We start from the raw sequence: 25,469 nt of genomic DNA on the forward strand, positions 1-25,469 counted from the left end.
TCTAGAGAAATTCCTGATGCAATCTCTTGAGGAAGTCCAGGTGGAATCTCTGAAGGAACTTTCGATGGAATCCCTGAAGGAACTCCTGATGAAATCCTCCGAAGAACTCTCAGAGATACTCCTGATAGAATCCCTAGAGGAACTCCTGATAAATTTCTTGGAGGAATTTTTAAAGATAGTCTTGAAGGAACTCCTGATGGAATCATTGGAGGAACTCCTGATAGAATTCCTACAGGAACTCCTGATAGAATTCCTACAGGAACTCCTGATAGAATTCCTACAGGAACTCCTGAAGAAATCCCTGAAGGAATTCTTATAAGATTCCTGATGGAACTCTTGATATAAGCCCCAGGAAAAATCCTTACGAATTTCCTCGAGGAACTCCTGATATATTCTCTAGAGGAACTCCTGATAGAATCTCTTGATGAATTCCAGATGAAATCTCTGAAGAAACTCGTGATGGAATTCCTAGAAGAACATCTGATGAAATCCTCAGAAAACTCATGATGGAAGCCGTAGAGAAACTTCAGATGGAATCCCTAGAGGAACTTCAGATGAAATACCTATAGGAACTTCCGATGGAAGCCATAGAGGAACTTCCGATGGAGTGCCTAGAGAAACCACTAATGGAAACCCTGATGGAATTCCTGATGTAATCCTTCATGGACTCATGATTAAATTTAAAACTCCTGATAGAATTCCTGGAAAATGGAAATTTTGATGGAGTTCCTGGTGGAACGTCTGAAGAAATTCGTATTGTAATCCTTACAATATCGTCTGATGGAAACTCTCCTGATGGAGTCATTGAAAGAACTTTAAAAGGAATCCCATTGTCTTTTTTTTATTACTTGCATGAATTTCTCGTGAAATTTCTGATGGATTCTTTGTAGGAATTCCTGGTACAATTCCTTGAGGAATTCCTTATTGAACTTTTGATGGAATCACCTGTAGAACTGCTGGTTTATTTTCTAAAGAAATAGGTTAAAGATTGTGGGAAAACGCCAGTGGAATAGGGTAGATGTACCAATAGTGATAGCACGATTGAACTGGAGCTACTAGTTTCGGCGCTGCAGTCTTGGGTAATCAAAACGACTGTTTTAGATTTTTCCCGGGGGGGGGGGGTGGATCTAAAACAGTCGTTTTGATTACCCAAGACTGCAGCGCCGAAACTAGTAGCTCCAATTCTCCCACATCAGTCGAAATCTCCTCGCTTAAGCACGATTGAACTTCATTTAACAGCCTTCATTCAAGAAGCACAATTAATGTACATGTCAATGTTGCAACGGGAAGTTGATTTCATGAGAAAAATGATTTCATCGCAGTAATCCACGGCATGTCAGTTAAAAATAATACCTCCACTATTGGTACACTGTTCCTTTAGTGGCAGTATATTTTTAATTTGTGTTCCTATAGTTGCGATATCCGTTGTTTTCTCATGGGATCCTCTACTATAGGAACACTTTACCGCAAGTATTGGTACAAGTAAAAAAAGGTTTAGGAATTTAGTGATATTTCATCAGTTTAAAGGCAATTTGAACGCTCTTTTCAACTATTCCGTGTATCAAAAAGCCAATACGTCGATTAGCAATGTCGGTTCTGTGGTTAATATAATACAATCAGTGAAAACGGCACTACCGCAACCCACAACTAAGGGAACACTTACCCTATATAGAAACAACTAAAGAGCGCACATCTGCTTGATCATTACGTCATCGACGCTGTCTAAATTCACATATTTTGACTTGCCACCCATCTGCATCGGCAGTTCATGGGACTTCGAAGCTTCAATTTGACACGTTGACGTCGATGTTCGTGCACCATCCCTACAGACGGTACGATCAGTTCGTCAAACATTTGGCTCCGTCCACTGATGGTTTGAGCAAATCAAACTCGCAAATGCCTCGTAGGGTCCCTACAGAGATAAAAGGAAGAATCTTTGGAGGAAGCACTGATGGAGTTTATAAGAGAATTTATTAAAGATTCTCTCTAGAGGAATACCGAAGGATAACCTGGGGGATGCTCTCAAAAAGTTACAAGTGGAATCTCTAAAAGAATTCCTGCTGATCAAGTTTTGATGAATTTTTTTTGCAGTGTTTCGCTTGAAATCTTTGAAGGCTTTCTGATGGAATTCTTGGAGGAATTGCTGGTGGAATCCCTGGAGGAATTTGATGAATCCTTGGATAAATTGTGGGTAGTATCTGTATAGAAATGCTTGGAGGAAAAAAGTCCTGGTGAAATCCTTGAGGGAATTTCTGGTGATGATTTTTTTTTTTTTTTTGAGAAATCCTTTAAAAAGTATCTGAAAGAATTCGTGATGCGATTCCTGGATAACGCGTGATGGAATCCTTGGAACCAACTTCTTGAGAAATTTCTGAAGAAATCTTTGAAAAAAATGTTAAAACAATCTGGAGGAATTCTAGAAGGCAGCCTCGAAGTTAGCCCTGAAGAAATTCCTTGGGATTTTTTGGACAGATCTTTGAAGGAATCAGACGTTGAAATTGTAAAGGAACCTCTAAAGGAATCCTTGGAAAAATTTCACCTGAAGGTATGCCTGAAGAATGTTCCCCGTAGGAATTTCTGGTTGAATCTGTGGATAAACTTCTAAAGGAATTATTGATGAAATTCGTGGCAGAATCCCAGGAAAAGCTTTTGGTGGAATCCTTAGTATAGCTTATGGATTCCTGAAAAAAACTTCAAAGCAGAATAACTAGAGGAAATGACTAAAAGATTCTGGATGAAATGTTTGAAAAATAAATCCTTTGGCCATTCCTATATCAATGACTGCTCACAATATTTCCCAAAAGAGACCCGTCATGATTTCTGAGTTTTGCCGGAATATTTCGTACGAATTATAACTGGAATTCCTCTTAAATATTTATTTCTTCCGGTACTTAAATGTTGAAAATTCTTCTCTTCCTTACTGCGATTTTTGCCAGAAAATTGCGAAAAGATTCTCCCTCACAGCCACAGCATTCGAAAAAATAACAATCACATATTCACTAGACTCTCGGCAAGTTTAAAAACATGCAAAGATATATCGTGTTGCTGCAACCAACCTTGATAGTCGGTCGAACGGTTGTATCAACATGATTCGGTTTGACTAACCTGGGGGCGGAGTCAATGTTGGTCAAACCGTTTGAGCGTCTGTGGGCTGCATTTGATTTTGGTTGACTGATTCGCCAACCGTCAAATTGGTTTCACAAAACTGTCAAATTGATTCGTCAAGCAGCATCACACACGGTCAAACATAGCACCAACATGAACATCAACCCGGGGGCGGAGTCAATGTGGGCTGCATTATGCTCGACATCGGTACTGTTCAACGTCATCTCATTCATCATTACAACGAGGTACATATGTCACTACGACTGGCAAACAACTTATCAAACATCAGCACAGGAAACTGCATACCAAAAGAAATCCCGTTCAGCTCCGCTAACCTTGGAGGAAGGTCGCCATTCTGATCATCATGTTCTTCTGGTACCACACTGTAAATCGTCCGGCTTAATCTTCTGTGAAGAATCCCTGTTTTTTGCCCCAGTATGTTCGATATGGACACCCTAGACGGCACTGGGGCAAGTTGGTCAGATTCCTTTCTTTCGGCGTACGGTAAACTCGTTAAATCATACAACACGCTCGCTGAGTGCAGAGAGCAATTCTCTTGAAGAGAAAAAAATTACGTTCTTTACTTTAATTGCAGAAAGGTATTAAAATCATTCTAGTTTTTACTGAATAATCGTTACAATGCATTAATTAAACATATTTTTGTTGATGTGTCCACAGTTTGGGAAACCTCCATTAAATTTGAACAGAGTGAAGTTAGGTTGTTTTAGGTAATTCAAACCTCTTCCCAATAATACATGACCACCTAGTAAAGTCCAGTCTATTTTAGATTCTCAATCAAATAAAATGTCACCAAACAAATTTACAGATACCTTTTTTATTCAAAATTAATCATCTTCCGCTTATCCACTCTAATACCCCGCTCCTCTGCTAGAGTCACAATTCTGCCTTTGCTTTCTTCATTGTCTTCCTTTGTTTGCTATTCACTTGTATAGTTCATATAATCGCATTGCTGATCAAACTAACTTAGCTTACATTATTGATATCGTTTGACTCCCTTTCGGCGATACAGTTCCCGTGTCTTATCTCTGTTCTATTTTCATTCGAGTCGTTCGATTTTTTTCCAGTCGTTTCTCCATTTCTCTTCATTGGCTGATCATTATTCGAGTTGCCACTATCTTCTACTTGCATTATCGCCTTCATCACTCTTCAGTTTTCCTCGTTTTCTTGTTTTCAGTATAAAATATCTAAATATATATTTATCTTATCCGGTATATATAAGGTAGATTTACATATTCACTTGGTATATTTTTTATTAAATTGAACTTATCAAAATTATTTGACCACTTTGCTTTCTTCACTACTATTCCTTGTTCATCTCTCTTTCTATTTTTCTACCACTCCTCTGCCGCATGGTTGACTAATAAATTCCATACTGGTTCGAATCGTTATTGATTTTTCTGTTCAGTTTTGTGTACGTGTAAGTATATTTGTGTTAGATTGAGTGATTTTTGTTTTGGTATCGTGAGAATATACATCTTTGCTGTGTCTTTTTAATCCACTTTTCGGGGCTTTGTTATACAAGGAAACGCGTGGGATTTTTGTTTTGTTGTTTCTGCTGACTTGCTTATAAGATTTACATGTGAACATGACCGAGTGTGAGTGAATGCGATTATGTTGGTGTAATATTGAACTAGATTGTTGTAAGATTACAAGGTTTTGTTGATTTTTCCTCCTTTAAAAAGATATCAATCGTTTGGATACCTATTTACAAGTAAATTCGTATTCGATTCACATATTTCTCTAAACTGCTACGTCGTTTTTCGATAACAACGTGTCGAGGAAGTAAGTGCGGTTTTGTTCTATTCTTTGTATCGGTTTCATACAATATCACGTGAATGTCAACAGCTGAGAGTTGAATTCTGAATTTAGTTTATGATAAATTTTAATAAGGTAAGATTTTGCTAGTGAGGAAGAGAAGTAGAAATTGGAAATCAACTCCACTGTTTTGCATGTTTGCTCCCTCCTTGGATTACTGCCGATTGCCGCACTTCAGTTATCAAACATTTACTAGTAAAGTGGGGTATCACCAGAAACATCTTCCTGCATATGCGCTTATTTATCTTCCATGACATATGAATCGTAATCCTATGTTAGAGACTATACAACACGCTCTCCATTTAGACGAGAATTAAATGTTAATAACTAATTGATAGCGATCCCATCTGACCAATGCAGCGTCCTTCATCGTCGAATGTAGCTAAAGTTAGGCGTGACAGCTTGTTGCTAAGTACTCCAACACCGTTGTTCTGAATTGGATTTGGTTCAGCTAGAAGTAAAAGTTAAAAAGATTAAAATATATTACTTACTATTCTGCTTCAGTTAATAATTTAATAAACCAATGGTACAATGATTTTTTTTTTTTTTTGAAAGAAAATTTGTCTTTATTTTATATGACCAATTATGGTAATAAAACTTAATGCTGTTTTATCTTTTCAAAGGAAAGGGGAACTTTGAACTAACTCACGCGTTTTGAGGACAAAAACTATCTTACCAGTGGTATTCTGATGAGCTGACTTTCCACTCTCAGGCATATTTTACAGAATACTTCAATTTCAAAATCCCTATATACTACGAATTTCCAGAGTATTCTTCGAATATTCATAGGATAATTAAAGCTTGTGGAGTAATTTTGAGATCAAACTCTATGGAATGCTGTAGTTGTCTTGTGAATATTACAGTAAATTTTTGGCTTCTCGGAGGTTTGAACTGACGAAAAAAATGTATTGACAAGTGATGTTTCATCACCGAAACTCGATCCAGGACACATACTAAACCGTGAGGTACAGAGAAGAGTGATGTAGGAGCCTTCCTTAGCCGAGTGGTTAGAGTCCGCGGCTACAAAGCAAAGCCATGTTGAAGGTGTCTGGGTTCGATTCCCGGTCGGTCCAGGATCTTTTCGTAATGGAAATTTCCTTGACTTCCCTGGGCATAGAGTATCACCGTACCTGCCACACGATATACGAAGGCGAAAATGGCAAGTTTGGCAAAGAAAACTCTCAGTTAATAACTGTGGAAGTGCTCATAAGAACACTAAGCTAAGAAGTAGGTTCTAAATTACTAGCCCAAGAGGATAGATTATCAGAGTAATTATGCTCTGGTTTTTGCCAGATATTCGCTCGAGGGTTATTTATAGAGACTATAGTATCATTTGTAAACGCATAGCATAGCTCTTTCAAATTGTTGTTAATACCTGTAACATTAACACTATAAAGCAAGGCTCGTATAGCTAATTGTGGAAGTTGTTGAATATATTATTGAAGCAACACAAGACAATCTTTGTTCCTTTACCGCTACGAAAATCAAATTAAGTATTTAACCCTCATCCAGCCAACATACTTTTCACATGCAAAAAACACACTGAAATGTGCATAACTTTTTTGTTTCTAGATGGATTTTGGTTGAAATTCTCAGAACTTCCAAAAAACTCTTCTAGTTTATGGTGCAGGAAATTTGTGAATGTGGTCCAAGTGATTCCTGGAGTTATTCCGGATTGTCTTGGGGTACCAAAATTGACCACATAATCCATTCAACGGATATCTCAAGACCCAGATGAGCTAGAAGGTTGGTGTCTTCGGCATAGTTGTTCAGCAGACTAAGAGGTATCCGGCAATAGTAAACCTAATTAAGAATTTTTCCGCTAGGTGGCGCTAGTGACAAATTTTCTTCAATCTTTCATATTCTGATGAGTTAGAAGGTTGGTGTCTTCAGCAAAGTTGTTTAGCAGATCAAGAGCTATCTGGCAGTAACAAATCTAATTTACAATTTCTCCGCTAGGTGGCGCTAGTAACAAATTTATTTTCAATATTTTATCTCTCAAGATCCTGATGAGCTAGAAGGTGTCCTCTGCAAAGTTGTTAAGCAGATCAAGGGCCATCTGGCAGTAACAAATCTAATTGGGAAATTAATGGCTAGTTAGTGTTAGTAAACAATTATCTTTAATTTCATGTATCCCGAGTTCCTGATAAGCCAGTCTTCGGCAATGTTTATTCAGCAGATCAAAAGTTAACAAGCAGATCAATGCTAGGGGGCTACAGTTTGTCTTAGGTAAAGTTGTTCAAATCGTTGCGAAAAATTTAAATGCTCATATCTTATGCTCGAGATTTTTCACGTTTCAGTTGTAGTTTACGCAGTTACAGTTATTATTACAGCCACAATACATGAGTTGGATCATCAATTTATTTTGTTTGCCTCTTTCCACCCAAAGCTTTATTTTATTATCTTTATTCACAGGATTTTTAGCTATGGGCTAGTTCATCTCGGGACCAACGGCTTCACTTACCTTCAGAAGGAAGACGTACTGAAGATTTTAGTGACTATCTCCGAGAGGAGTCCGATCCCAGCTCCTCGACATGAAAGGCGTATGTTATAACCACTACACCAGGTCCGTCTCAACATAAAGGCCTCATTCTTAGTTTTCTGCTAAAATTATAAGAACCTTTCTAATGTAAACAATAACATTGGGTTTTGACAGACACTTGATGATTGAATCATTTTTCACGGCTTGAGCGCGAGCAAGTGATTTTGCAACAAAATTTCGTGAGTATTTCGAATCAGATCTCGAATGATTTTGCTTTTGTGGGCAAACTTCATGATTGAGATTTGAGTGTCAGTGTACCAATTACTGGTTGTGCAATAGATCAAGGGCCATCTGAGGTGGAAAACTGAACAAATATTCATTCGCTATATAGTGCTAGTAACAAATTTTCTCCAATACTCTAAATTTGGTGATAATAAATACAGGTCGGACTTGTTTATCTAGACACTCGATTATCCGGGATTCGATTATCCGGAATTTGAGACTCGATTATTCGGAGTTTATTTTTGATATTATTGTTTTTCAGTTTTTATGCATAAATTTGAGATAATTTGGTATTGCACTATACAATATGGATAATTTTGCACTTTTGGACGTAGGTAAGAATGGTGGGTTTGAAAAAGGGTTTTTGTGTATGCTGATCCAAAATTTTGTTCTCTTTTTAAGATCCTCAATGTTCCTAGAAATAATTTCTGGTTACGCCACTGCATCATGTAAATGAAGCAACGAAAAAAGATAATAAACATGTTCTTTTATCGCAGATTTTAATTCCTCTTTAAGTGATTTGATTCTTCGGAGTAAAAAAAATCTATACTCCGGATAATCGAGCCCGACCTGTAGCTAAAAAATGGTGTTTTACCAAACAGTTCAGAGCGCCAATATCTATCTGATAGTGATAAAATTGATTCATATTTTGTCCATGCATATCCTTGATGTCACAAGTGATATTTCCAGAGAACAACAACATGATAAGCAACAAGGCTAGTTTTTCGGAAAATAATTTTGGATGTCTGTAATATTCCTAATAGGGATCAAGTTGGTTTGAGTTTTGTTCGTTTAGTGGCGCCACCGTATTTATTAAGAAGAATTTTATCTTAAGATTCTTGTACGCTAGAATGTCGGTCTTTAAGGATTTTTTTTTTCAGACAACAATAATCTTTCTTATAGCAATCCAGTTATAGACGACGGCTTAGATGCTCAACTTGCTAGTCAACGCTAAGATTTAAAGTTAGAGCAATCTGAGTACAAGTAAATGCCATAGAAATAATATATAATGTCACTGATAACATAACTTGTTGAATTTTTTTCTGAGTTATGAGTATTAGAAACTTCCATGAGTCGATGTTCCTTAGCTCGATATTGGCAACATTTATTTACTGAAATTGTGTGGAATGTTATTTCCATGTATAATCAAAATGCAAAGGGATTCCTGTACCTAATGATTCGATACTCAACGCGTAGTGTGCACATAAATCAAAAAGTTAAATGGTATAATTTCGTATGGCTAAGTTCGTCTAATGAACTATATCACCATACTGAAAAATATTTTCAAAAAACTCCGGTTGTATATAATGGAGCGAAACATAAATCCTTACAAATTCTTTTTCTTTAAACACAAGTTTTGATATTCGAGAAATTTGTAGTGAAATATCTTTCTCCACAAAAATGAAATTTAAATTATTTTGCACCACTGTAAGTATTAGCGTAGCCAGTAGTTTAAAAACACGAGGAATTTATCAGGATTGAAGGATAGCAAAAATCATACCATTGCAGTCTAGAAATATATACTGTAGACAACAACATTCCAGCGAATGAATTCTCAATCAGATTTTTATCGCTTGATATGCAGACCCATGATTCATTTTTTTTTTGTATATGTATTTCCGTGTTGTAAAAATCAAACCCTGCCAAAATAAAAAAAAATCGAACAAATAAGTTTTCTCAATCTATAGAACATTGCAGAAATATTGTTTTAGCGCCATTTTGCAGATGCATTCTCATTCATTCAAGATCTCAATATATAGCAGGTTAAAAATGCATTACTAGCAACACCTAACGGATGAATTCTTAACCGGATATTTAATTGCCAAACAGTCCGATCTGTTGAACAAATTTACTGAAGACACCTTCCCTCTAGCTTCTCAGTATCTCGAGATATAGAAAGTTCAAGAAAATTGGTTATTAGCTACACCTAGGGGATTTTTAATTAGATTTGTAACTGCCCAAATATCCTTGATCTGCTAAACAACTTTTCCGAAAACCAACCTTCTAGTTTTTCAATATTAGAAGATTGAAGATAGTTTGTTACTAGCGCCCAGAGCGGGGCATGGTAATAGTGTTTCTATACCATTACCTGGAATACCCGATTCTATACCATTACCGGTCTTCCGGAATGCAATTTACCGGAAAAACCATCTACCGGAATGCACCATTATCCGAAATACCAAATATTTCAATTTCAATTTCAGTACATTTGTATACCATTTTTATTCTCTTTTTTTGATGCTCAGCACAAATTGTGTCACGCTAACGATGGACATTCTCGACTCCCTCGGTTTCCATAAAAACTTCTTCAAAATATGTTGTTCCTCTTGCCGGCGTAACGACTCAACTGGGACAAAACCTGCTTCTCAGCTATTCTAGGAGCATTTCTACAGCTGAGAGCCATTTTTGTATTCGTTCATAGTTTGACAAGTATGTTAGTACTCTTGCTCCGAAACGTCGTCCTTTTCTTGCGAGGAAGCGACATACAGCAGTGCACTTTTCACTTTTCACCTTCATGGTTTGAGGAAAGCTAAAAAAAAATCAAGTCGAAAACTAAAGGCGTCTTGGTGATTAAAAGTAGGATACTATTCGCCATTGTGACGTCTCTCTTTGGATTCCGAAATATTGAACCTCAATATATTTACTTCTCCTTTGAATTTGCTTAATTGTGCTATTTGTCTGTACCCCGAAATCAACTCCGGAGTAATACACTAGAAAGAATATAAGCAATCAAAAGAAGAAGATTTTGCTCATTTTCAACTAATCACATTTTGCCAAAATTGCCAAGATCGGTGGAACTCGAAAGAACCGCCAACCAAATAAAGAAGGGTGAATATCAGATGACCCGCAATAGGTCATTTTAGAAAAAGGAACATACGGGGGATTTGCATTCGGTTGATTGACGTTTGTGGAAACGACATTCAGTGGATTGACACTCGGCGTAAAGTAGCACAAGCAATCGTATTAAAAATTCTAATCATTGCTTATTTATTATCATTGGGATGGAGAACCGACGGTCGAATGTTAAAAGTAAATTAAACTTAAGTTGTAGCTAAATTTAGCCAGTTCAGCCATGACAAGCTGAAAAGATAAGTTGAAAGAACAGCTTATTTTTAAAAGAAGGGTAAATCATCTATGAAATGCAAATACAGGTCGGACTCGATTATCCGGAGACTCGATTATCCGAGGACTCGATTATCCGGAATTTGTTTTTTGATGTTTTTGTTTTTCAATTTGTATGCATAAATCTGAGATAATTTGGTATTGTTATATATAATATGAATGGTTTTGCAGTTTAGAACGTATTTAAGAAAAGGGGGGTAAGTGGTTTTGTGCTGGTCAAAATTTATTTTTCTTGTGAAGACCACTACTGTTCCAAGAAAAAAATTGTGGCTATGCACCGCATCATATAAATGAAATAACGAAAAAAGATAATATTAAAGTTCTTTTATCGAGTCCGACCTGTATATGAAGATGGTGCATATTGACATGATCAAGTATGAATATATCTTAGACTCCCTTTCGAAGCTTATGTATTTTGGAGGAAGAAACTCCCCTGTCCATTATCGTTGGTGGTCATTTTAAATATTTTTAAGTCAACATACTGACCTGAATGACCGTAAAACGGTAAAATAGACGTAATGAAAAAAGTTGAGATATGAAGACAAAATTTTTCGGTAAATGGTCCTTTCGGGTAATGGTTTTCCGGTAAATGGTTTATTCCGGTAAATGGTTTTCCGGTAAATGGTCTTCCGGTAAATTACATTCCGGGTAATGTCGGAGAACCTAACAGTTTCAAAATGGATTGTCTTAAACGAACTTTTGCCCCACCGGTGGGGCAAGAGTTTGAATCTAGTGTGGGGCAAAAGTTCGTTAGCTAAAGCACAATATATTAATACTTTTATAACAGGCATACTTTATACACGCCGTAAACTTATGTTTGCCGCGGTAAACGCGCAGCTATTCAGCATGACCATGCTGAGGGTCGTGGGTTCGAATCCCACTGGTCGAGGTAAAAGGAAATTTTCTCGATTCCCAGGGCATAGAGTATCTTCGTACCTGCCACACGATATACACATGCAAAAATGGTCAATCGGCAAAGAAAGCTCTCAGTTAATAACTGTGGAAGTGCTCATAAGAACACTAATCTGAGAAGCAGGCTTTGTCCCAGTTGGGACGTAACGCCAGAAAGAAGAGAAGAAGAACTTATGTTTGCCGAAAAATACACACTAAATTTTTATCGAAAAAATGCCCAAAACAGAATTAATTTTAATACACCCAAAAATAGCAGTTATTCGCAAAACTAAGCGGAAATGTAAAATTTGTGTGACATTTTTCGCACGATCAGGCAATTTTGCTAAATTTGAAGATAATATATGGATCTCAGGCAATTTGAAAATATTCCATGAGTTTATACATGGGTCGAACTTTTGCCCCGCTATGGGCCAAAAATTGTTTCCAAGCATTTAGAGTAAAGTGGGGCAAAAGTTCGAGTGGGGTAAGAGTTTCTTTTTAAGATTTCTAGCTCAATTCAAAACAAATCTTATCAATGTCATTGTGGTTCGAATGCTATTCAAGTAAGAGACTTTTACTCCAAATATCATAAAAATCGATTGAGATTTGGAAAAGTTATGGCTATTTGTTGTTTTTCGACGTGGATATTGTAATTTTTGGTCAAACTTTCGTTGCATGAAATCAATTGAAGATAAAATCTTTTTCAATATTTTATGTAAGGGCGTTTCTAGGTCTATCATAAGGTTGCTTTGAAGTGTATTAGATTTTGCATAAATGCTTCAAAACAATTTTTGGCCCATAGTGGGGCAAAAGTTCGAATCAGCGGGGCAAAAGTACGACCCATGTATAAAATCACGGAAAAATTTTCAGATTGCCTAAAATCCACATATTATTTTCAAATTTAGTTAAATTTGTCTGATCGTGTGAAAACTGTGACCAAAATTTTACATTTCCACTTAGTTTTGCGAAAAACTGCTATTTTTGAGTATATTACACTAAACCCGATTTTGGGCAATTTTTTGTTTAAAATTTAGTGTGTATTTTTCGGCAAACAGTTTACGGCTGGTGTAAAGTATGCCTGTCATAAAAAGATCGATATTTTGAGTTTTAGCCAGCGAACTTTTGCCTCACACTAGATTCGAACTCTTGCCCCACCGGTGGGGCAAAAGTTCGAATAAGACAATCAATTTTGAAACTGTTTTAACTAAAAATGGGTAAATATTTTGACACAAGTTTGTTCAGCAAAATTATAGCCAATATGTCGAAGGTTCACTGTATGGTATTTGTTTTGTTTTAACTGCTATTGTATTCCTGGAAACTTTGATTATATCACTAAGGTTGAACTTTTGCCCCACCTTACTCTATGCAAAAACTTATACACGTCAAAGCATCCTTATGATAGGCCTAGAAACGCCCTTACATATTTTTTTTTTAATATGTTAGCTTCATTTGGTTTTATGCATTGAAATTTGACCAAATATTACAATATTTAGGTCGAAAAACAACAAATAGCCATAACTTTTCCAAATCTCAATCGATTTTCATGATATTTGGAGTGAAAGTTTCTTATTTGAATATCATTTGAACCACCATGACATTTCTAAGTTTTGTTTTGAATTGAGCTAGAAATCTTAAAAAGAAACTCTTGCCCCACTCGAACTTTTGCCCCACTTTACTCTACATGAATTTTCTAAATCAGTAGTGCCATTGAAAGCTGTAAATGCGTGAAATGCAGCGGGAAATTTTTCTACAGTAGTTTTGGGTTGCCCTTAGCAACGGTTGTTTTGCTATTTTCAAGGCATTTTGCCTACAGCAGCGATACGCATGAGTTTCACTGGCTTCACTGACTGTGATTTGCTACGTTTGCCTACTGTAGTGTGAATTTCAGAACTTTTCCCAGCTCTGCTAGCGCCACCTAGCGAATAATTTTCCAATTTGAAACGATTAGTTTCCATGATTAACTTATTTATTTATAATTCTGTCAAACAGTTCTACAGTTTATCGATAAATTCAATAACGAGCGCTTATGATAGACGACCGTACGTATCACGGTTCAGGTCAACACTGCTCTCCAACTCCGATGATGAAAAATGAGAGGCAATGATCGTTCGTCAAAGTCCAGGCCAGGTATGTTCACAACGTCATGTTACAGCTCCCCCCGTCAGAACGATCATTGCCCAAAAATCCTGAAGACTCGTTTTCTTGTTGATCCATATTTACCAACGCACAGTGGCCCAAAGCTGGCCAAAAGTCAAAAAAATGAAGTTTTCAAATTCCTTCTCGAATATTTTTTCTTGATTTCTTCAGTATTGAATAACAATTCCCCAAAGTTTCAGATCGATCGTTGAATATTTCGATTTTTCACAGCATGTGACCTGGAGAGATGTCAGCTGAAATTGACCCTTTGGAATTCTTCAAATGTCGTGAAGGTTGTTCTACAGAAATTGCAGTTTCTGTACTAGATCATGACCAAACCTTTCTCAACCGGTCTCATTTCAAAGAATATACCTTAAGCTTTGTTTTGAAGATATTTTAAACCATATTTGACATGTTTACCATTTGAAAATGTCAAGAAGTGTATAACATAGAGCTCCTTCAAAAATAAGGCATTTTTTCAAAGGCAGTGCAAGATATCTGGGAAACGCTCTAAAATGATCATTTACCCCTCAATGTGTGGCAAATATTCCATAATATTCGATGAACTATGGCTTCACTTGCGCTTTTTTGCGCCAAGATATGAAAAATTATTTTTTAGTTACACTACGAATCAGCCCATTAGATCATCATACTTGATATAAATATCGCAATTTTTACCTTTATAAGCTCCCGAATAGATTAAAAAACCACCTCGAGCTTGCCCACGATATTTAACTTCGAATTGGCATCCAAAGAATGACGTTTCATTTGATTTTGATCTGGATACGGATTTCATTGATTGAATTACAAAAATGTGCTATTTTAAACAAATTCTGTCAAATGTACCGGAAATATCGATTTTCTGTTTCAGCGACTATTTCTATCAAATTACCTCTAAAAATCATGTTTTGTCAAATAATTAGCAATTTTGAACGATTTGAGTGATAATTGTACTTTTGGCCAGCATTTGTATGGGATGCGGCCACTGTGCAACGTTTTGTATGCCGACGCTGTAACATGACGCTACCTTTCAGTAATCAGTACTCAAGTTCTAAAAAAATCCCGAATAAAAACTCATAAATACCTAATACCATTTTTAAATGGCAATTTCAAAACTTCATAGCCCATCACACTTTTGGGTAAAGAAGACTAAAGTGCTCTTCATAACACAACTACTTACCTTCATACTGATTTTCCCCGGCAGGGACATCACCCTCTCCGCTTTCACTCACAATATCAACTGAGCTCTTGCGTTGTTGCGTTGATGTCATATTTCTTATTATGGCTGATTCTGCACATCGGATGAATCTTGACTAAATGATCTCAAATAGAAGCAAGTCAACTTTGGACAGCTATGTTAATTCTTCTTATCTCACATGATACATTATGAATATAATTCTATTGTTGAATTAGTTTCGATTTAATTAATTACGAATCGAAGTCATTGATATTAAGCTAAATATTTTTCCAAGAAATGTAATTTAGCTGGAAGTCACATTCACAACAAAAGTTCGCCATGAGTAGGAAACCGTATCCTACGGGCGTAAGTTTTGATGCACTTTGTCAAAAACTTTCAAAAGCCACCCACATTGGCCCCTTTATTCTACGTTTAAAAGTGCATTATATGTAGACAATTCATAGTGACCAAGTTGAAACTTGGTATCAGGTCAGGTTCCTACATTTTAAATTTTTACCCACAGTCGTACGCTGTAAAACTTGATACTTGATAGAAATGCAGAGAACTCACACTGGAAGTTTTCGTTGGATAAAAATTAGCAGTTATTTATAAAGAACGATGTCATTTTGAAAGAATAATAAATTCAACAATGTTTAATATTCCAATAACTGAGCGAAATTTTATTTTTCAAAGAATGATGATATGTGGAAAAAATAATAAATTCAATAGATGATTATCTTCCAACGTTGAGCAAAAAATTGACATGATTACGTTTGAACATCTTCCCGTCTTTCAATTCAAAAATTACTGAGGAATAAGTGCATTCACATGAATAATTTGGGGCCCAAATAGCAGTAGCAGTAAACGCGCAGCTATTCAGCAAGACCAAGATGAATGTCGTGGGTTTGAATCACACCGGTCGAGGATCTTTTCGCGTTGGAAATTTTCCCGACTTCTCAAGGCATAGAGTATCTTCGTACCTGCCACACGATATACGTATGCAAAAATGGTCATTGGCACAGTAAGCTTTCAGTTAATAACTATGGAAGTGCTGATAAGAACACTAAGCTGAGAAGCAGGCTCTGTCCCAGTGGCGACGTAATGCCAGAAAGAAGAAGGCATGAATAATTTATCCTTTGTAGACACTAGTATATTTACTAATCACCTTCTAGAGTGTAGATAAGAATCATCATGTTATCAAATTCGTTATTGATTTCTGTATGTTTGCTCAAAATAAACGTTAGATCATCCATGGTGCAAAAAATTTAGTTCGATTTTATATCTTCGATTTTTCGACCAAATACGACCAATCCATCCATTCAACGGATATCTCAAGACCCAGATGAGCTAGAAGGTTGGTGTCTTCGGAAAAGTTATTAAGCAGATCACGGGCCATATGGCGGCTTTAGGACATGTGGTCGAAAGACATTTGGTCGAATGACTAAACGTGAACCCTTGTTTTCATACTATTTAGATTCGACCACTATACTTCGATCAAATGTCATAGATTCGTTTTAAACATCTGATTTACTTTACGCGAAGTGATGTGAGTATATTCAAATTTGAGTAATATACCTACAATGTGGAGGTTTTCGGATTTTTTTATGAAATACAAAATTTCCCTATGCTTAGCGTTTCCCACTCATGTTGTACCAAAGGCCCCCGTCAATAGATCTAACCCGGGCACCCCGAAGCCAAATCCGGCACTGGCTCTTTCTCGTTACAAAATGCTCTGAAAGCAGAAACAATATCTAAGACTAAAATCCATCTTTGTAATTGCTCACAGCTATTAGCAAATGCTACCTTTCAGTAATCAGTACTCAAGTTTTAAAAAAATTCCAAATAAAAATTCATAAATACCTAATACCGTTTTTAAATGGCAATTTCAAAACTTCATAGCCCATCACACTTTTGGGTAAAGAAGACTAAAGTGCACTTCATAACACAACTACTTACCTTCATACTGATTTTCCCCGGCAGGGACATCACCCTCTCCGCTTTCTTTCCGCCGCTTGGCCTGATCGGTGAAGTGGGTTATTAAGGCGTCTATCATGGCAGCTTGGCGGGTGAAGATTTGCATAAGTTTGGTAGCGGCAATTCCATTCTCGACAGCGGCAAACTGGAGGAATATGCACTGCATACACTCCGGATCATTCACGTTGCTCGGTTTCGCATAGTCCCACGAGAGCTCCTCGTACTTGAGTCCCAGTAGTAACGTCTAAAATTTAAATAAACAAGTGACAAAGCCGGATCAGATGCATGAAATATCGTATCTACTTACACATTCGATTTGGTCTATCACGAAGATGCCTCGTTCATTGACTGCTATCAGTACGGGTAGATCCTTTTGTTGCATCAAACTCGTCAACCCTCGAACCGGTTGTTCCACTTGTCCGTGAAAATATGCAGCCCTTGAATAAAATGAGACTTTATTGCAAAACTTCTTACTTATAAAAAGCTTCTCTCATTACCCATAGAATGGTAACGCCCAACAAAATTCCAAGTACTTCCGCATTAGCTTCTTTGTAGTAGCCGTCGTTGGTACCCGTTTGAATTGTTCTAGCAGTCTTACTTCTGCCGATGATCTCCGGCTGATTGGAAGCCACGACCAGCTCGAACTTTTGGCCACATTCGCCGGCAGGAAACGGAATTGATTTTCTCTGTTGGATACAATATGTTTTTAAATTATGATAATTTAATTTAAAAATAATAATTTAATTGATAAAATAAAATAATTAATAATCTTTATTTTATAACATGAAATTATTCGTAATACCTAAAATAACTAGTCGAATGCGTATGGGAATTGTACGGCCCTAACTCTATCCTTGCCTGGATTCCTCCAAGCATAATCGAATGGGACGATTCCATCACGTATCGACCCAGAAGAACGTTATGTCGGGCTTCTTCGTACAACAGTTCCAGTATCCGGGGATCCCTGCAACGATTCATAGTTGTAAAAACAATTTGAACTCTTACTTAAGTACTTGAAATATAACATACTTGATCTTTTCCTCGTCTTTTTTTGCGAAAAACACATTCCGCCTGAGGGTGGTCATTGGTTCGTCTGATAACTTCTCCAACTCATTCCCATGGCTGTGCTTGTCTAGCAGCTTAGACCACGCCACTCGCACCGCGTACGGTCGATGGTGAGGTTTCAATTGGACCTCCAACAGCGGACTGGTCATCCACAGACCGAACACACTCTGTGCCAGTAGTTTATTGGTTATTCCTAACTCTTCACAGCCGAGCGCCGCGGCCAGCATTACCTGAGCCGGGCATTGTGCAGTACCCTCGATCTCCATATGTACAGCGATGCGAGACATCAGATACACCACCGTCGGAATCACCTGGAAATAAAAGTAGATGAAGAATTATTTAAAGCTTAGTTATGAGCAAATATAGATATTGGCGTAGCAAGGATCCCCGACCAAAGTTGAATAGCAAAATGATAACAAATCTTGTTACCTGGTTATCATCACTTAATAACTGATTTTGTTATCACCTTGGCTGAAAAAAAATGTTATGTTATCATTGAGTTCAAGTTGATAACTAAATTTGCATCATCATATATTTTAAAATTTTATGGTCATAAATCAAGGAAAAATGTTGAGAGATGAGTGTTTTGGATTAATCTTACGCTTCAAATAATTCAAAAAAAGGTTGTATGACGAAAAGTCAACTTTATTTAATAACACATGCTTTATAAAAATGTTATAGAAAAGATGTGTGATAACATATTTTGTTAGCAACGTATTGTCAAAAATGTCTGTCACGGATACAATGATAAAAAAATTTGTTTTCATTCGGTTATTTTTGATAACATAATATCAAAATGAAAACAGCGATAATAAAAGTTGTTATCATTTTGATATCATTCAGTTATCCGACTTTGCTCGGGTCTCCATCAGAGTGGAAGAACCCCGACCAGAACCACATAACAAGATTATAACACATTTCTATCAGCAGCAGTTAAAAATAACAGAAGTTGATACAATTTTGAAATCAAGATGGCTTTGTTCTCAACTTGTTATATTTTTAATAACACATTTATAACAACATTTGTTATATTTGTGACATCGCATTTATAAGTTTGTTGCAAATAACATCCGATGTCATAAACAGTAACATAGTTTGCAATAATTTTGTTATTTTGTAACATCCTTGCAACACATTCTGTAATAATTTTGATATAATTGTAACAGGGTTTGTTATATTTTAGTTTAATTTGGTGCAAATTTTGTTAGAATTTTTGTTATTTTAACTACTAACGGTACATGTTTTATAACAACTGGTGATATAAAAAAATCATATCAGGTGAACACAGTTTGTTATAATCTTGTTTCTTCCGTCTGGTCGGGACGACCGACATATTGTAGTCTGGATAGGTTTATCTCTCAGATGGATAATAAGTCATGTAATGAGTTTGAATTATTCCAGGTATAAAAAAAAACTGTTGGGGATTTGTGACTGACTCATCGATTACGGTCAGTCGAATAACCAAATCTACGAAGAGTTCTTTTGAATAATATTCGATAGATATTGTATGAATTCCAATGGAACCTTGCATAAATCATGATTGCATGATTCCTAGAATACCGAAAAGTTATTCAAAGATTGCTGCAGGTTCCCCAAATATGTGTTTTATATACAAAATTCATATACAAAGAGTAGAGTTAGGTCCATCAATTGTGTCGCTTGCCCCTACGGGGGAGAGTGATACAATAGGAATCAATCGTATCCGGATGGCGCAATGCGAAGAAAAAAGTGGCATGATCGAGTCAGTGATGTTCAACCTTTCCATGAACTGAACCGATATTCAACTTTGGTTTTTGAACCTTGTAATTTGTGTTGAATCGCAAACGCGCTTGGCTCTGTATCGGTGCAAAGCACTTTAAAACACATGTACTGGTTTCCCACAAATCTTCATGTATTGCTGAGGAAAGAAAAAAAGCAAAATATACCGTTTTGATTCATATTACGGACACTTAAGGCCTTAGGGCCGATTTCTTCACCTTAAGCTGTAAAACACGTTTACCCATACGATTGAACCAGGTTTAGGGCCTAAGCGGTGGTGAAGAAACCGCTTATTAGAGATGTATAACTCAGCATAGAGCACACTTAATAAATCATTCTGTATGATTTATCAGAGTAATCGAGCGTCAGAAACCCACAATTTTCGAATGATGGGTAAAGAATACGCTTTCCAAACCTAAATAATTTTGAATAAATTGAAATGTGTGGCATTTTCATAATTTTTATTCCGAACGCTTCCTCACTTTTGCCTCATATTCCGGACACTCTGAAGCGAATTCTGGCCAGCTCATGGAAATTTTTAATAGAAAAGTCAAATTATCAGTTGAAGTCATCAAGCCACTAAAGGGACGTCTAAGGCAGTTGGACATTAACAGTTTGCATAGATTCATTGACAAAGCTTATTAAAATGAGCCACGAAAGTGAGAACATTTGAATGGCAAATATTGAAACATTTCAGACTGAAGCGGAAACAGCAAACCCGCCTATTCCGGGACAAAAAGCGTCGCCTGGAAGAGGTGGAATGCCAAGAGATGGAATTGCTGTACCGTTCTTAAGAAACGCGGAAGTTCTATCAGAAGCTCAACACATCCCACAAAGGCTTCGTGCCGCGAGCTGAAATGTGCCGAGATAAGGATGGGAGCATCTTCACGGGCGGACGCGAGGTGATAGAAAGATGGAAGCTGTACTACAATGTACACCTGAATGGCGCAGAAAACACAGGCACATAAGGTAAGGAAGGCGACGGCTACGTCAGCACAGCGGACAGTGGAAACCAACCAGCTTCCACGATGGTGGAAGTTAAGGAATGCCATTCATCTGCTCAAGAACAACAAGGCCGCTGGCAAGGATGGTATCGAAGCGGAACTCATCGAGATGGGCCCCGACAGGTTGGCCGCTTGTCTGCATCGGCTGATAATCAGAATCTGAGAAATGGAACAGCTACCGGAGGAGTGGAAGCAAGGCGTTATATGCCCTATATACAAAAAAGGGCGACAAACTGGAGTGTGAAAATTATCGTGCAATCACTATCCTAAACGCCGCCTACAAAGTGCTATCTCAGATTCTCTTCCGTCGTCTATCACTTATAGCAAACCAGTTTGTGGAAAGTTATCAAGCAGGTTTCATCGACGGTCGCTCGACAATGGGCCAATCTTTTCCGTGCGGCAGATCCTCCAGAAATGCCGTGAGTACCAGCTCCCTACGCACCATTTGTTCATCGATTTCAAGGCGGCATACGACAGCATTGACCGTGTAGAGCTCAGGAAGATCATGGACGAGAACAGCTTTCCCGCAAACTCCGAAAAAATCATGTGATTTTACGTCTTTTGGATGCACATAAAAGAAGCGAGCCGTATGACGTGAATTTTTGTCACATCTCAAATACCATAGCGTCTGATTCAAGAAATGCCGATCATAGTGGCATCGATATCGTGTCCTTTAATATGTAAAATTAAATTTGTTGTTCAATACATCTTCAAGGACACATTTTTGTGCCATTTTATCATTTACATCATGTGTCAGTCAGTCATACTATGAATTACGTCCACAGAAATTTCCATTACTTTTAAGAGTGCGGGAAGCTCACAAGATTGATCAGAGCAACGATGGACTGTGTGCAAAACTGCGTGAAGATCTTAACTTAACAGTCGAGGCACGATTTTCACGAGATCCGGAAAATTTGTTTGCTTCGCGGACGACATGGATATTATTGGAAGAAAATTTGAAACGATGGCAGATTTGTTAACCCGCCTTAAACGCGAAGCAACAAGAGTCGGGCTAATCGAAAACAAAGTACATGCTAGTAGGCGGAACTGAGCGCGACAGGGCCTGCCTAGGAATTAGTGTCACGATAGACGGGGACACCATCGAGGTGGTGGACGAGTTCGTCCACCTCGGATCCTTGCTGACGGCTGACAACAATGTTAGTCAGGAAATACGAAGGCGCATCATCAGCGGAAGTCGTGGCTACTATGGGCTCCAGAAGAATCTGCGGTCAAGAAAGATTCACCCCCGCACCAAATGCACGATGTACAAAACGCTCATAAGGCCGGTAGTCCTCTACGGGCATGAGACGTGGACTATGCTCGAGGAGGAATTGCAAGCTCTTGGGGTTTTCGAACGACGAGTGCTAAAGACGATCTTCGACGGTGTGCAGAAAGACGGCGTGTGGCGGCGAAGGATGAACCACGAGCTCGCTCAACTGTACGGCGAACCCAGTATCGTGAAGGTAGCTAAAGCTGGAAGGATACGCTGGGCAGGCCATGTTGCAAGAATGCCGGACAACAGCCCTGTAAAGATGGTGTTCGCTCCGAATCCGGTCGGAACAAGAAGGCGGCCATGAACCGAGTGAATTGGCGAAATATCTAAATGGCTCCATCCCATTACCCCGAACGCCATTACCCCGAACGCCACTACCCCGAACGCCACTACCCCGAATGGGTCACTACCCCGAAAGCCATTACCCCGAATGGGTCATTACCCCGAACGCCACTACCCCGAATGAGCCATTACCCCGAATAGTATGAGATACAGTACAGTATCTTGTTTTGCGTGCAAAAATGCGTCTCTAATGAAGGCTGGTAATTAATGGCATGTAAAATTCGTCAACAAAATGTTCATCATATATTTATTCTATCGAAATATCTTAATGGCAACTATATTCTTCTCATTCTTTCTGAGACAGTGTCTGTTCATCAGCTCAGTGGGCACCTTCGCAATTCAAGGGTTCATTCACAAATTTCATTTCGCCAACAATTGCCATTTTAACACCTACCCACCCCCTCGTACTTTTTTTTATGGAAATTCTACATATTGTGAATGGGCTGTAACATTTTGAGGACAACCACCCACAAACTTTTTTGCTCCCTTCAGCGTTACGAAATTTGTGAATGGGCTTTAATAAAATAAGCCTTTTATTGACTGAAAGGAATTCGAATCCATAACCCTCAATATGGTGTTGCTTAACAGATGCGTAATCACCGGTAATTGGGCTTGTTGGTGGTGTTCATACTTCAATTTTGTTTTTGAACAAATATGTTTCTTTCTTATGAATATAGGTTGTGTCATAGCATCACGTTGTTAAAGTGATCATTCACGCCATAGCTGCAAACATTTCACCAGAAATTTGCCCTTCTTTTTTAAAAAGGCTGTTCTTTCACGTTTTTGTTGGATAAGCTAGTCACTAATATTTCCATATAGAACAGCTTTTAATAAAGGAATATATCTTGAAGGCATTCACTAAAGTGATTCCTGCTATAATTCTAATCGTAAATTTTTCCTTTCTTTTATCTTCTTGTATTAAAACAAACAGGTCTCTTATGGATTTAATCACCACTTTTCTGCCATCATCATTTCTTCATTATCTTAAATCAAAAAAATATTTTTTTTTGTGGTTTTCTAACAGAAATTCAAATTAATGATCCCTCAAATCAACAAAAGTTCTTACTGTAGCGTCAATCAGAGGCCGCCGATTTTTCTAACATGTACAAGTGTACAAGTGCGATAGCGGAACGGTCGTCTATTAGGTTGGTTTTTAGGCGGGTTCCATAGAACAACTTTATCAGCGACTATCTCAGGGTGAACTTCCATTACCATCGTTTACAAAACAAAATCTTTAAGAAGATCTTAACCCGTATAGGCCTGAGTGAAAGAAAAAAAACGGAAACCCTCGCCGCTCAGCGAGTTCTTAACGGATTCAAATGATTTTTTGTCAGTTCACTGGCCCACATATCTAGTATCTGGAAGTGGCCAGAGGAACTCGGAAATATCCCTGTGGCCAGAGTTATTCCGGCGGGTCACTGGGTCAAGTCGGGTAAAAAAGGGCTATTTTTTGGGACATGCCAAGTTACCTTTATTTATTTGCAATGACAATCATTTTAATTTGCATAAATCATTAAGATCTGATATTCAACATTATAAATTAAGAGTTTTGCACCGTTTAAAATATACCTGATGTGGCCATTCGGACGTAATGCCCAGAACTGGCAGTAGATTTGTTGGATACTAAACCGTTTCAACTCTCGAAAAGTAGAAATTAAACATAATTAAGCACTAAAATGCGTTCCCATAAGCTTGGCACAGATGTTCAGATTCAAATTGGTCACTTTATTATAAGTTTGAGGCGTCCCTGGACTCGAAAACGGTCATTTGTAGGACTAATCAAATGCAGAACTCATAGTTATCCAATTCAATCGTTTCTCAAAAAGTTTGCACTGATGCAATTTGTCTTAAATTCCGTCATGTAGTGGCCACATTATAGCCGATTCCAGAAATTATTTGTGTCTTAAAATTTGCCTACCTTCAGGGGCACAAACGCACAGTACCCTTCTCACCTGACCTGACCCAGTGATCCAACGGAATAACTCCGGCCACAAGAATATTTCCGCGTTTCTCTGTCCACTTCTAGAAACTAGATATGTGTGCCAGTATACTGACAAAAAATCATTTGAATCCATTAAGAATTCGCTGAGTGGTGAGGGTTTTAGAATTTTTGCTTTCACTCAGGCCTATACGGGTTAATCTTAATGCCCGACACCTATAAAATGAGTAAAGGAAGTGGCTACCGACGTCCAATAAGAGACTTTACTACATCCTAATTTTGTACATATTATAGCTATCCTTCTCATAGTAAATTCACCCTTCTTTTCGAAATAGGCTGTTCTTCAGAGCATTGTAATGTGGCTGTGTGAATCTTCCCAAAATTAGAGGACAAAACTAAGTGTGTAAAAAATATTTGCTGAACAACTAGCTGCTTTTTTATCTTCTAATATTTGAAAAATACATTTTTGAGCCAAACTCGTTAAATACTCAAAAGGAATCGTACAATTATCTCCCCACTCTCTAACTAGAATATGTCTCAAAATGTTATCCATTCGGGGTAATGGCGTTCGGGGTAGTGACCCATTCGGGGTAGTGGCGTTCGGGGTAATGACCCATTCGGGGTAATGGCTTTCGGGGTAGTGGCGTTCGGGGTAGTGGCATTCGGGGAAGTGGCGTTCGGGGTAGTGTCATAGAATCATCTAAATATCAAGCTAATTGATGTAAAACCAAATAAATAAATAAATAGGTTAAGTTAACCCTCTAATACCCAACCCCGCCTTTAGACGGGGTACACTTTGGAATTTTGTGTATTTTTTCGTAGTTCGGAAATCAAAATGATTTTATTTTTGGCTTATACCTTGACTCATAACACGCATATAAGAAAAGTTTTTTATGACTTTTGAAACTTTTTTGTATTTTTAGAAATTGTTTGAAAAATTGCATTCTTATATAACCTACAAATGCCTGGGCTTCATTAAACGTGTAATATAAAAAATCGTACCTTTTATATTTTTCTACGATCAACCTATCACAAACGAAGAGCCTGGTGGTATTAAAATCATTTCAAACCTGTTTTTTTGT

At 37.6% G+C, this 25,469-nt stretch overlaps 1 protein-coding gene across 5 annotated transcripts in view; it reads right to left on the reverse strand.

The window, feature by feature from the left end:
• Positions 1-3,924: 3,924 nt before the first annotated feature.
• The window catches only part of LOC5569452, a 202,386-nt gene continuing 180,841 nt past the window's right edge, over positions 3,925-25,469 (reverse strand). For 4 of the 5 annotated variants that reach the window (XM_021855142.1, XM_021855160.1, XM_021855130.1 and 1 more), the window contains exons 6-11: positions 18,036-18,382; positions 17,809-17,970; positions 17,504-17,692; positions 17,314-17,443; positions 16,989-17,250; positions 5,256-5,392 (exon numbers count right to left, since the gene is read on the reverse strand). In XM_021855142.1, coding sequence (XP_021710834.1) covers positions 5,262-5,392; positions 16,989-17,250; positions 17,314-17,443; positions 17,504-17,692; positions 17,809-17,970; positions 18,036-18,382 — 1,221 coding nt within the window. In that variant the 3' untranslated portion in view covers positions 5,256-5,261. Of the gene's footprint in view, positions 5,393-16,988; positions 17,251-17,313; positions 17,444-17,503; positions 17,693-17,808; positions 17,971-18,035; positions 18,383-25,469 lie in introns of all 5 variants that reach the window. The other variant, XM_021855151.1, reaches the window with a different exon arrangement.

The sequence above is a fragment of the Aedes aegypti genome, chromosome 1, assembly GCF_002204515.2.
Source record: "Aedes aegypti strain LVP_AGWG chromosome 1, AaegL5.0 Primary Assembly, whole genome shotgun sequence".
NCBI classification, from domain to species: Eukaryota; Metazoa; Arthropoda; class Insecta; order Diptera; family Culicidae; genus Aedes; species Aedes aegypti.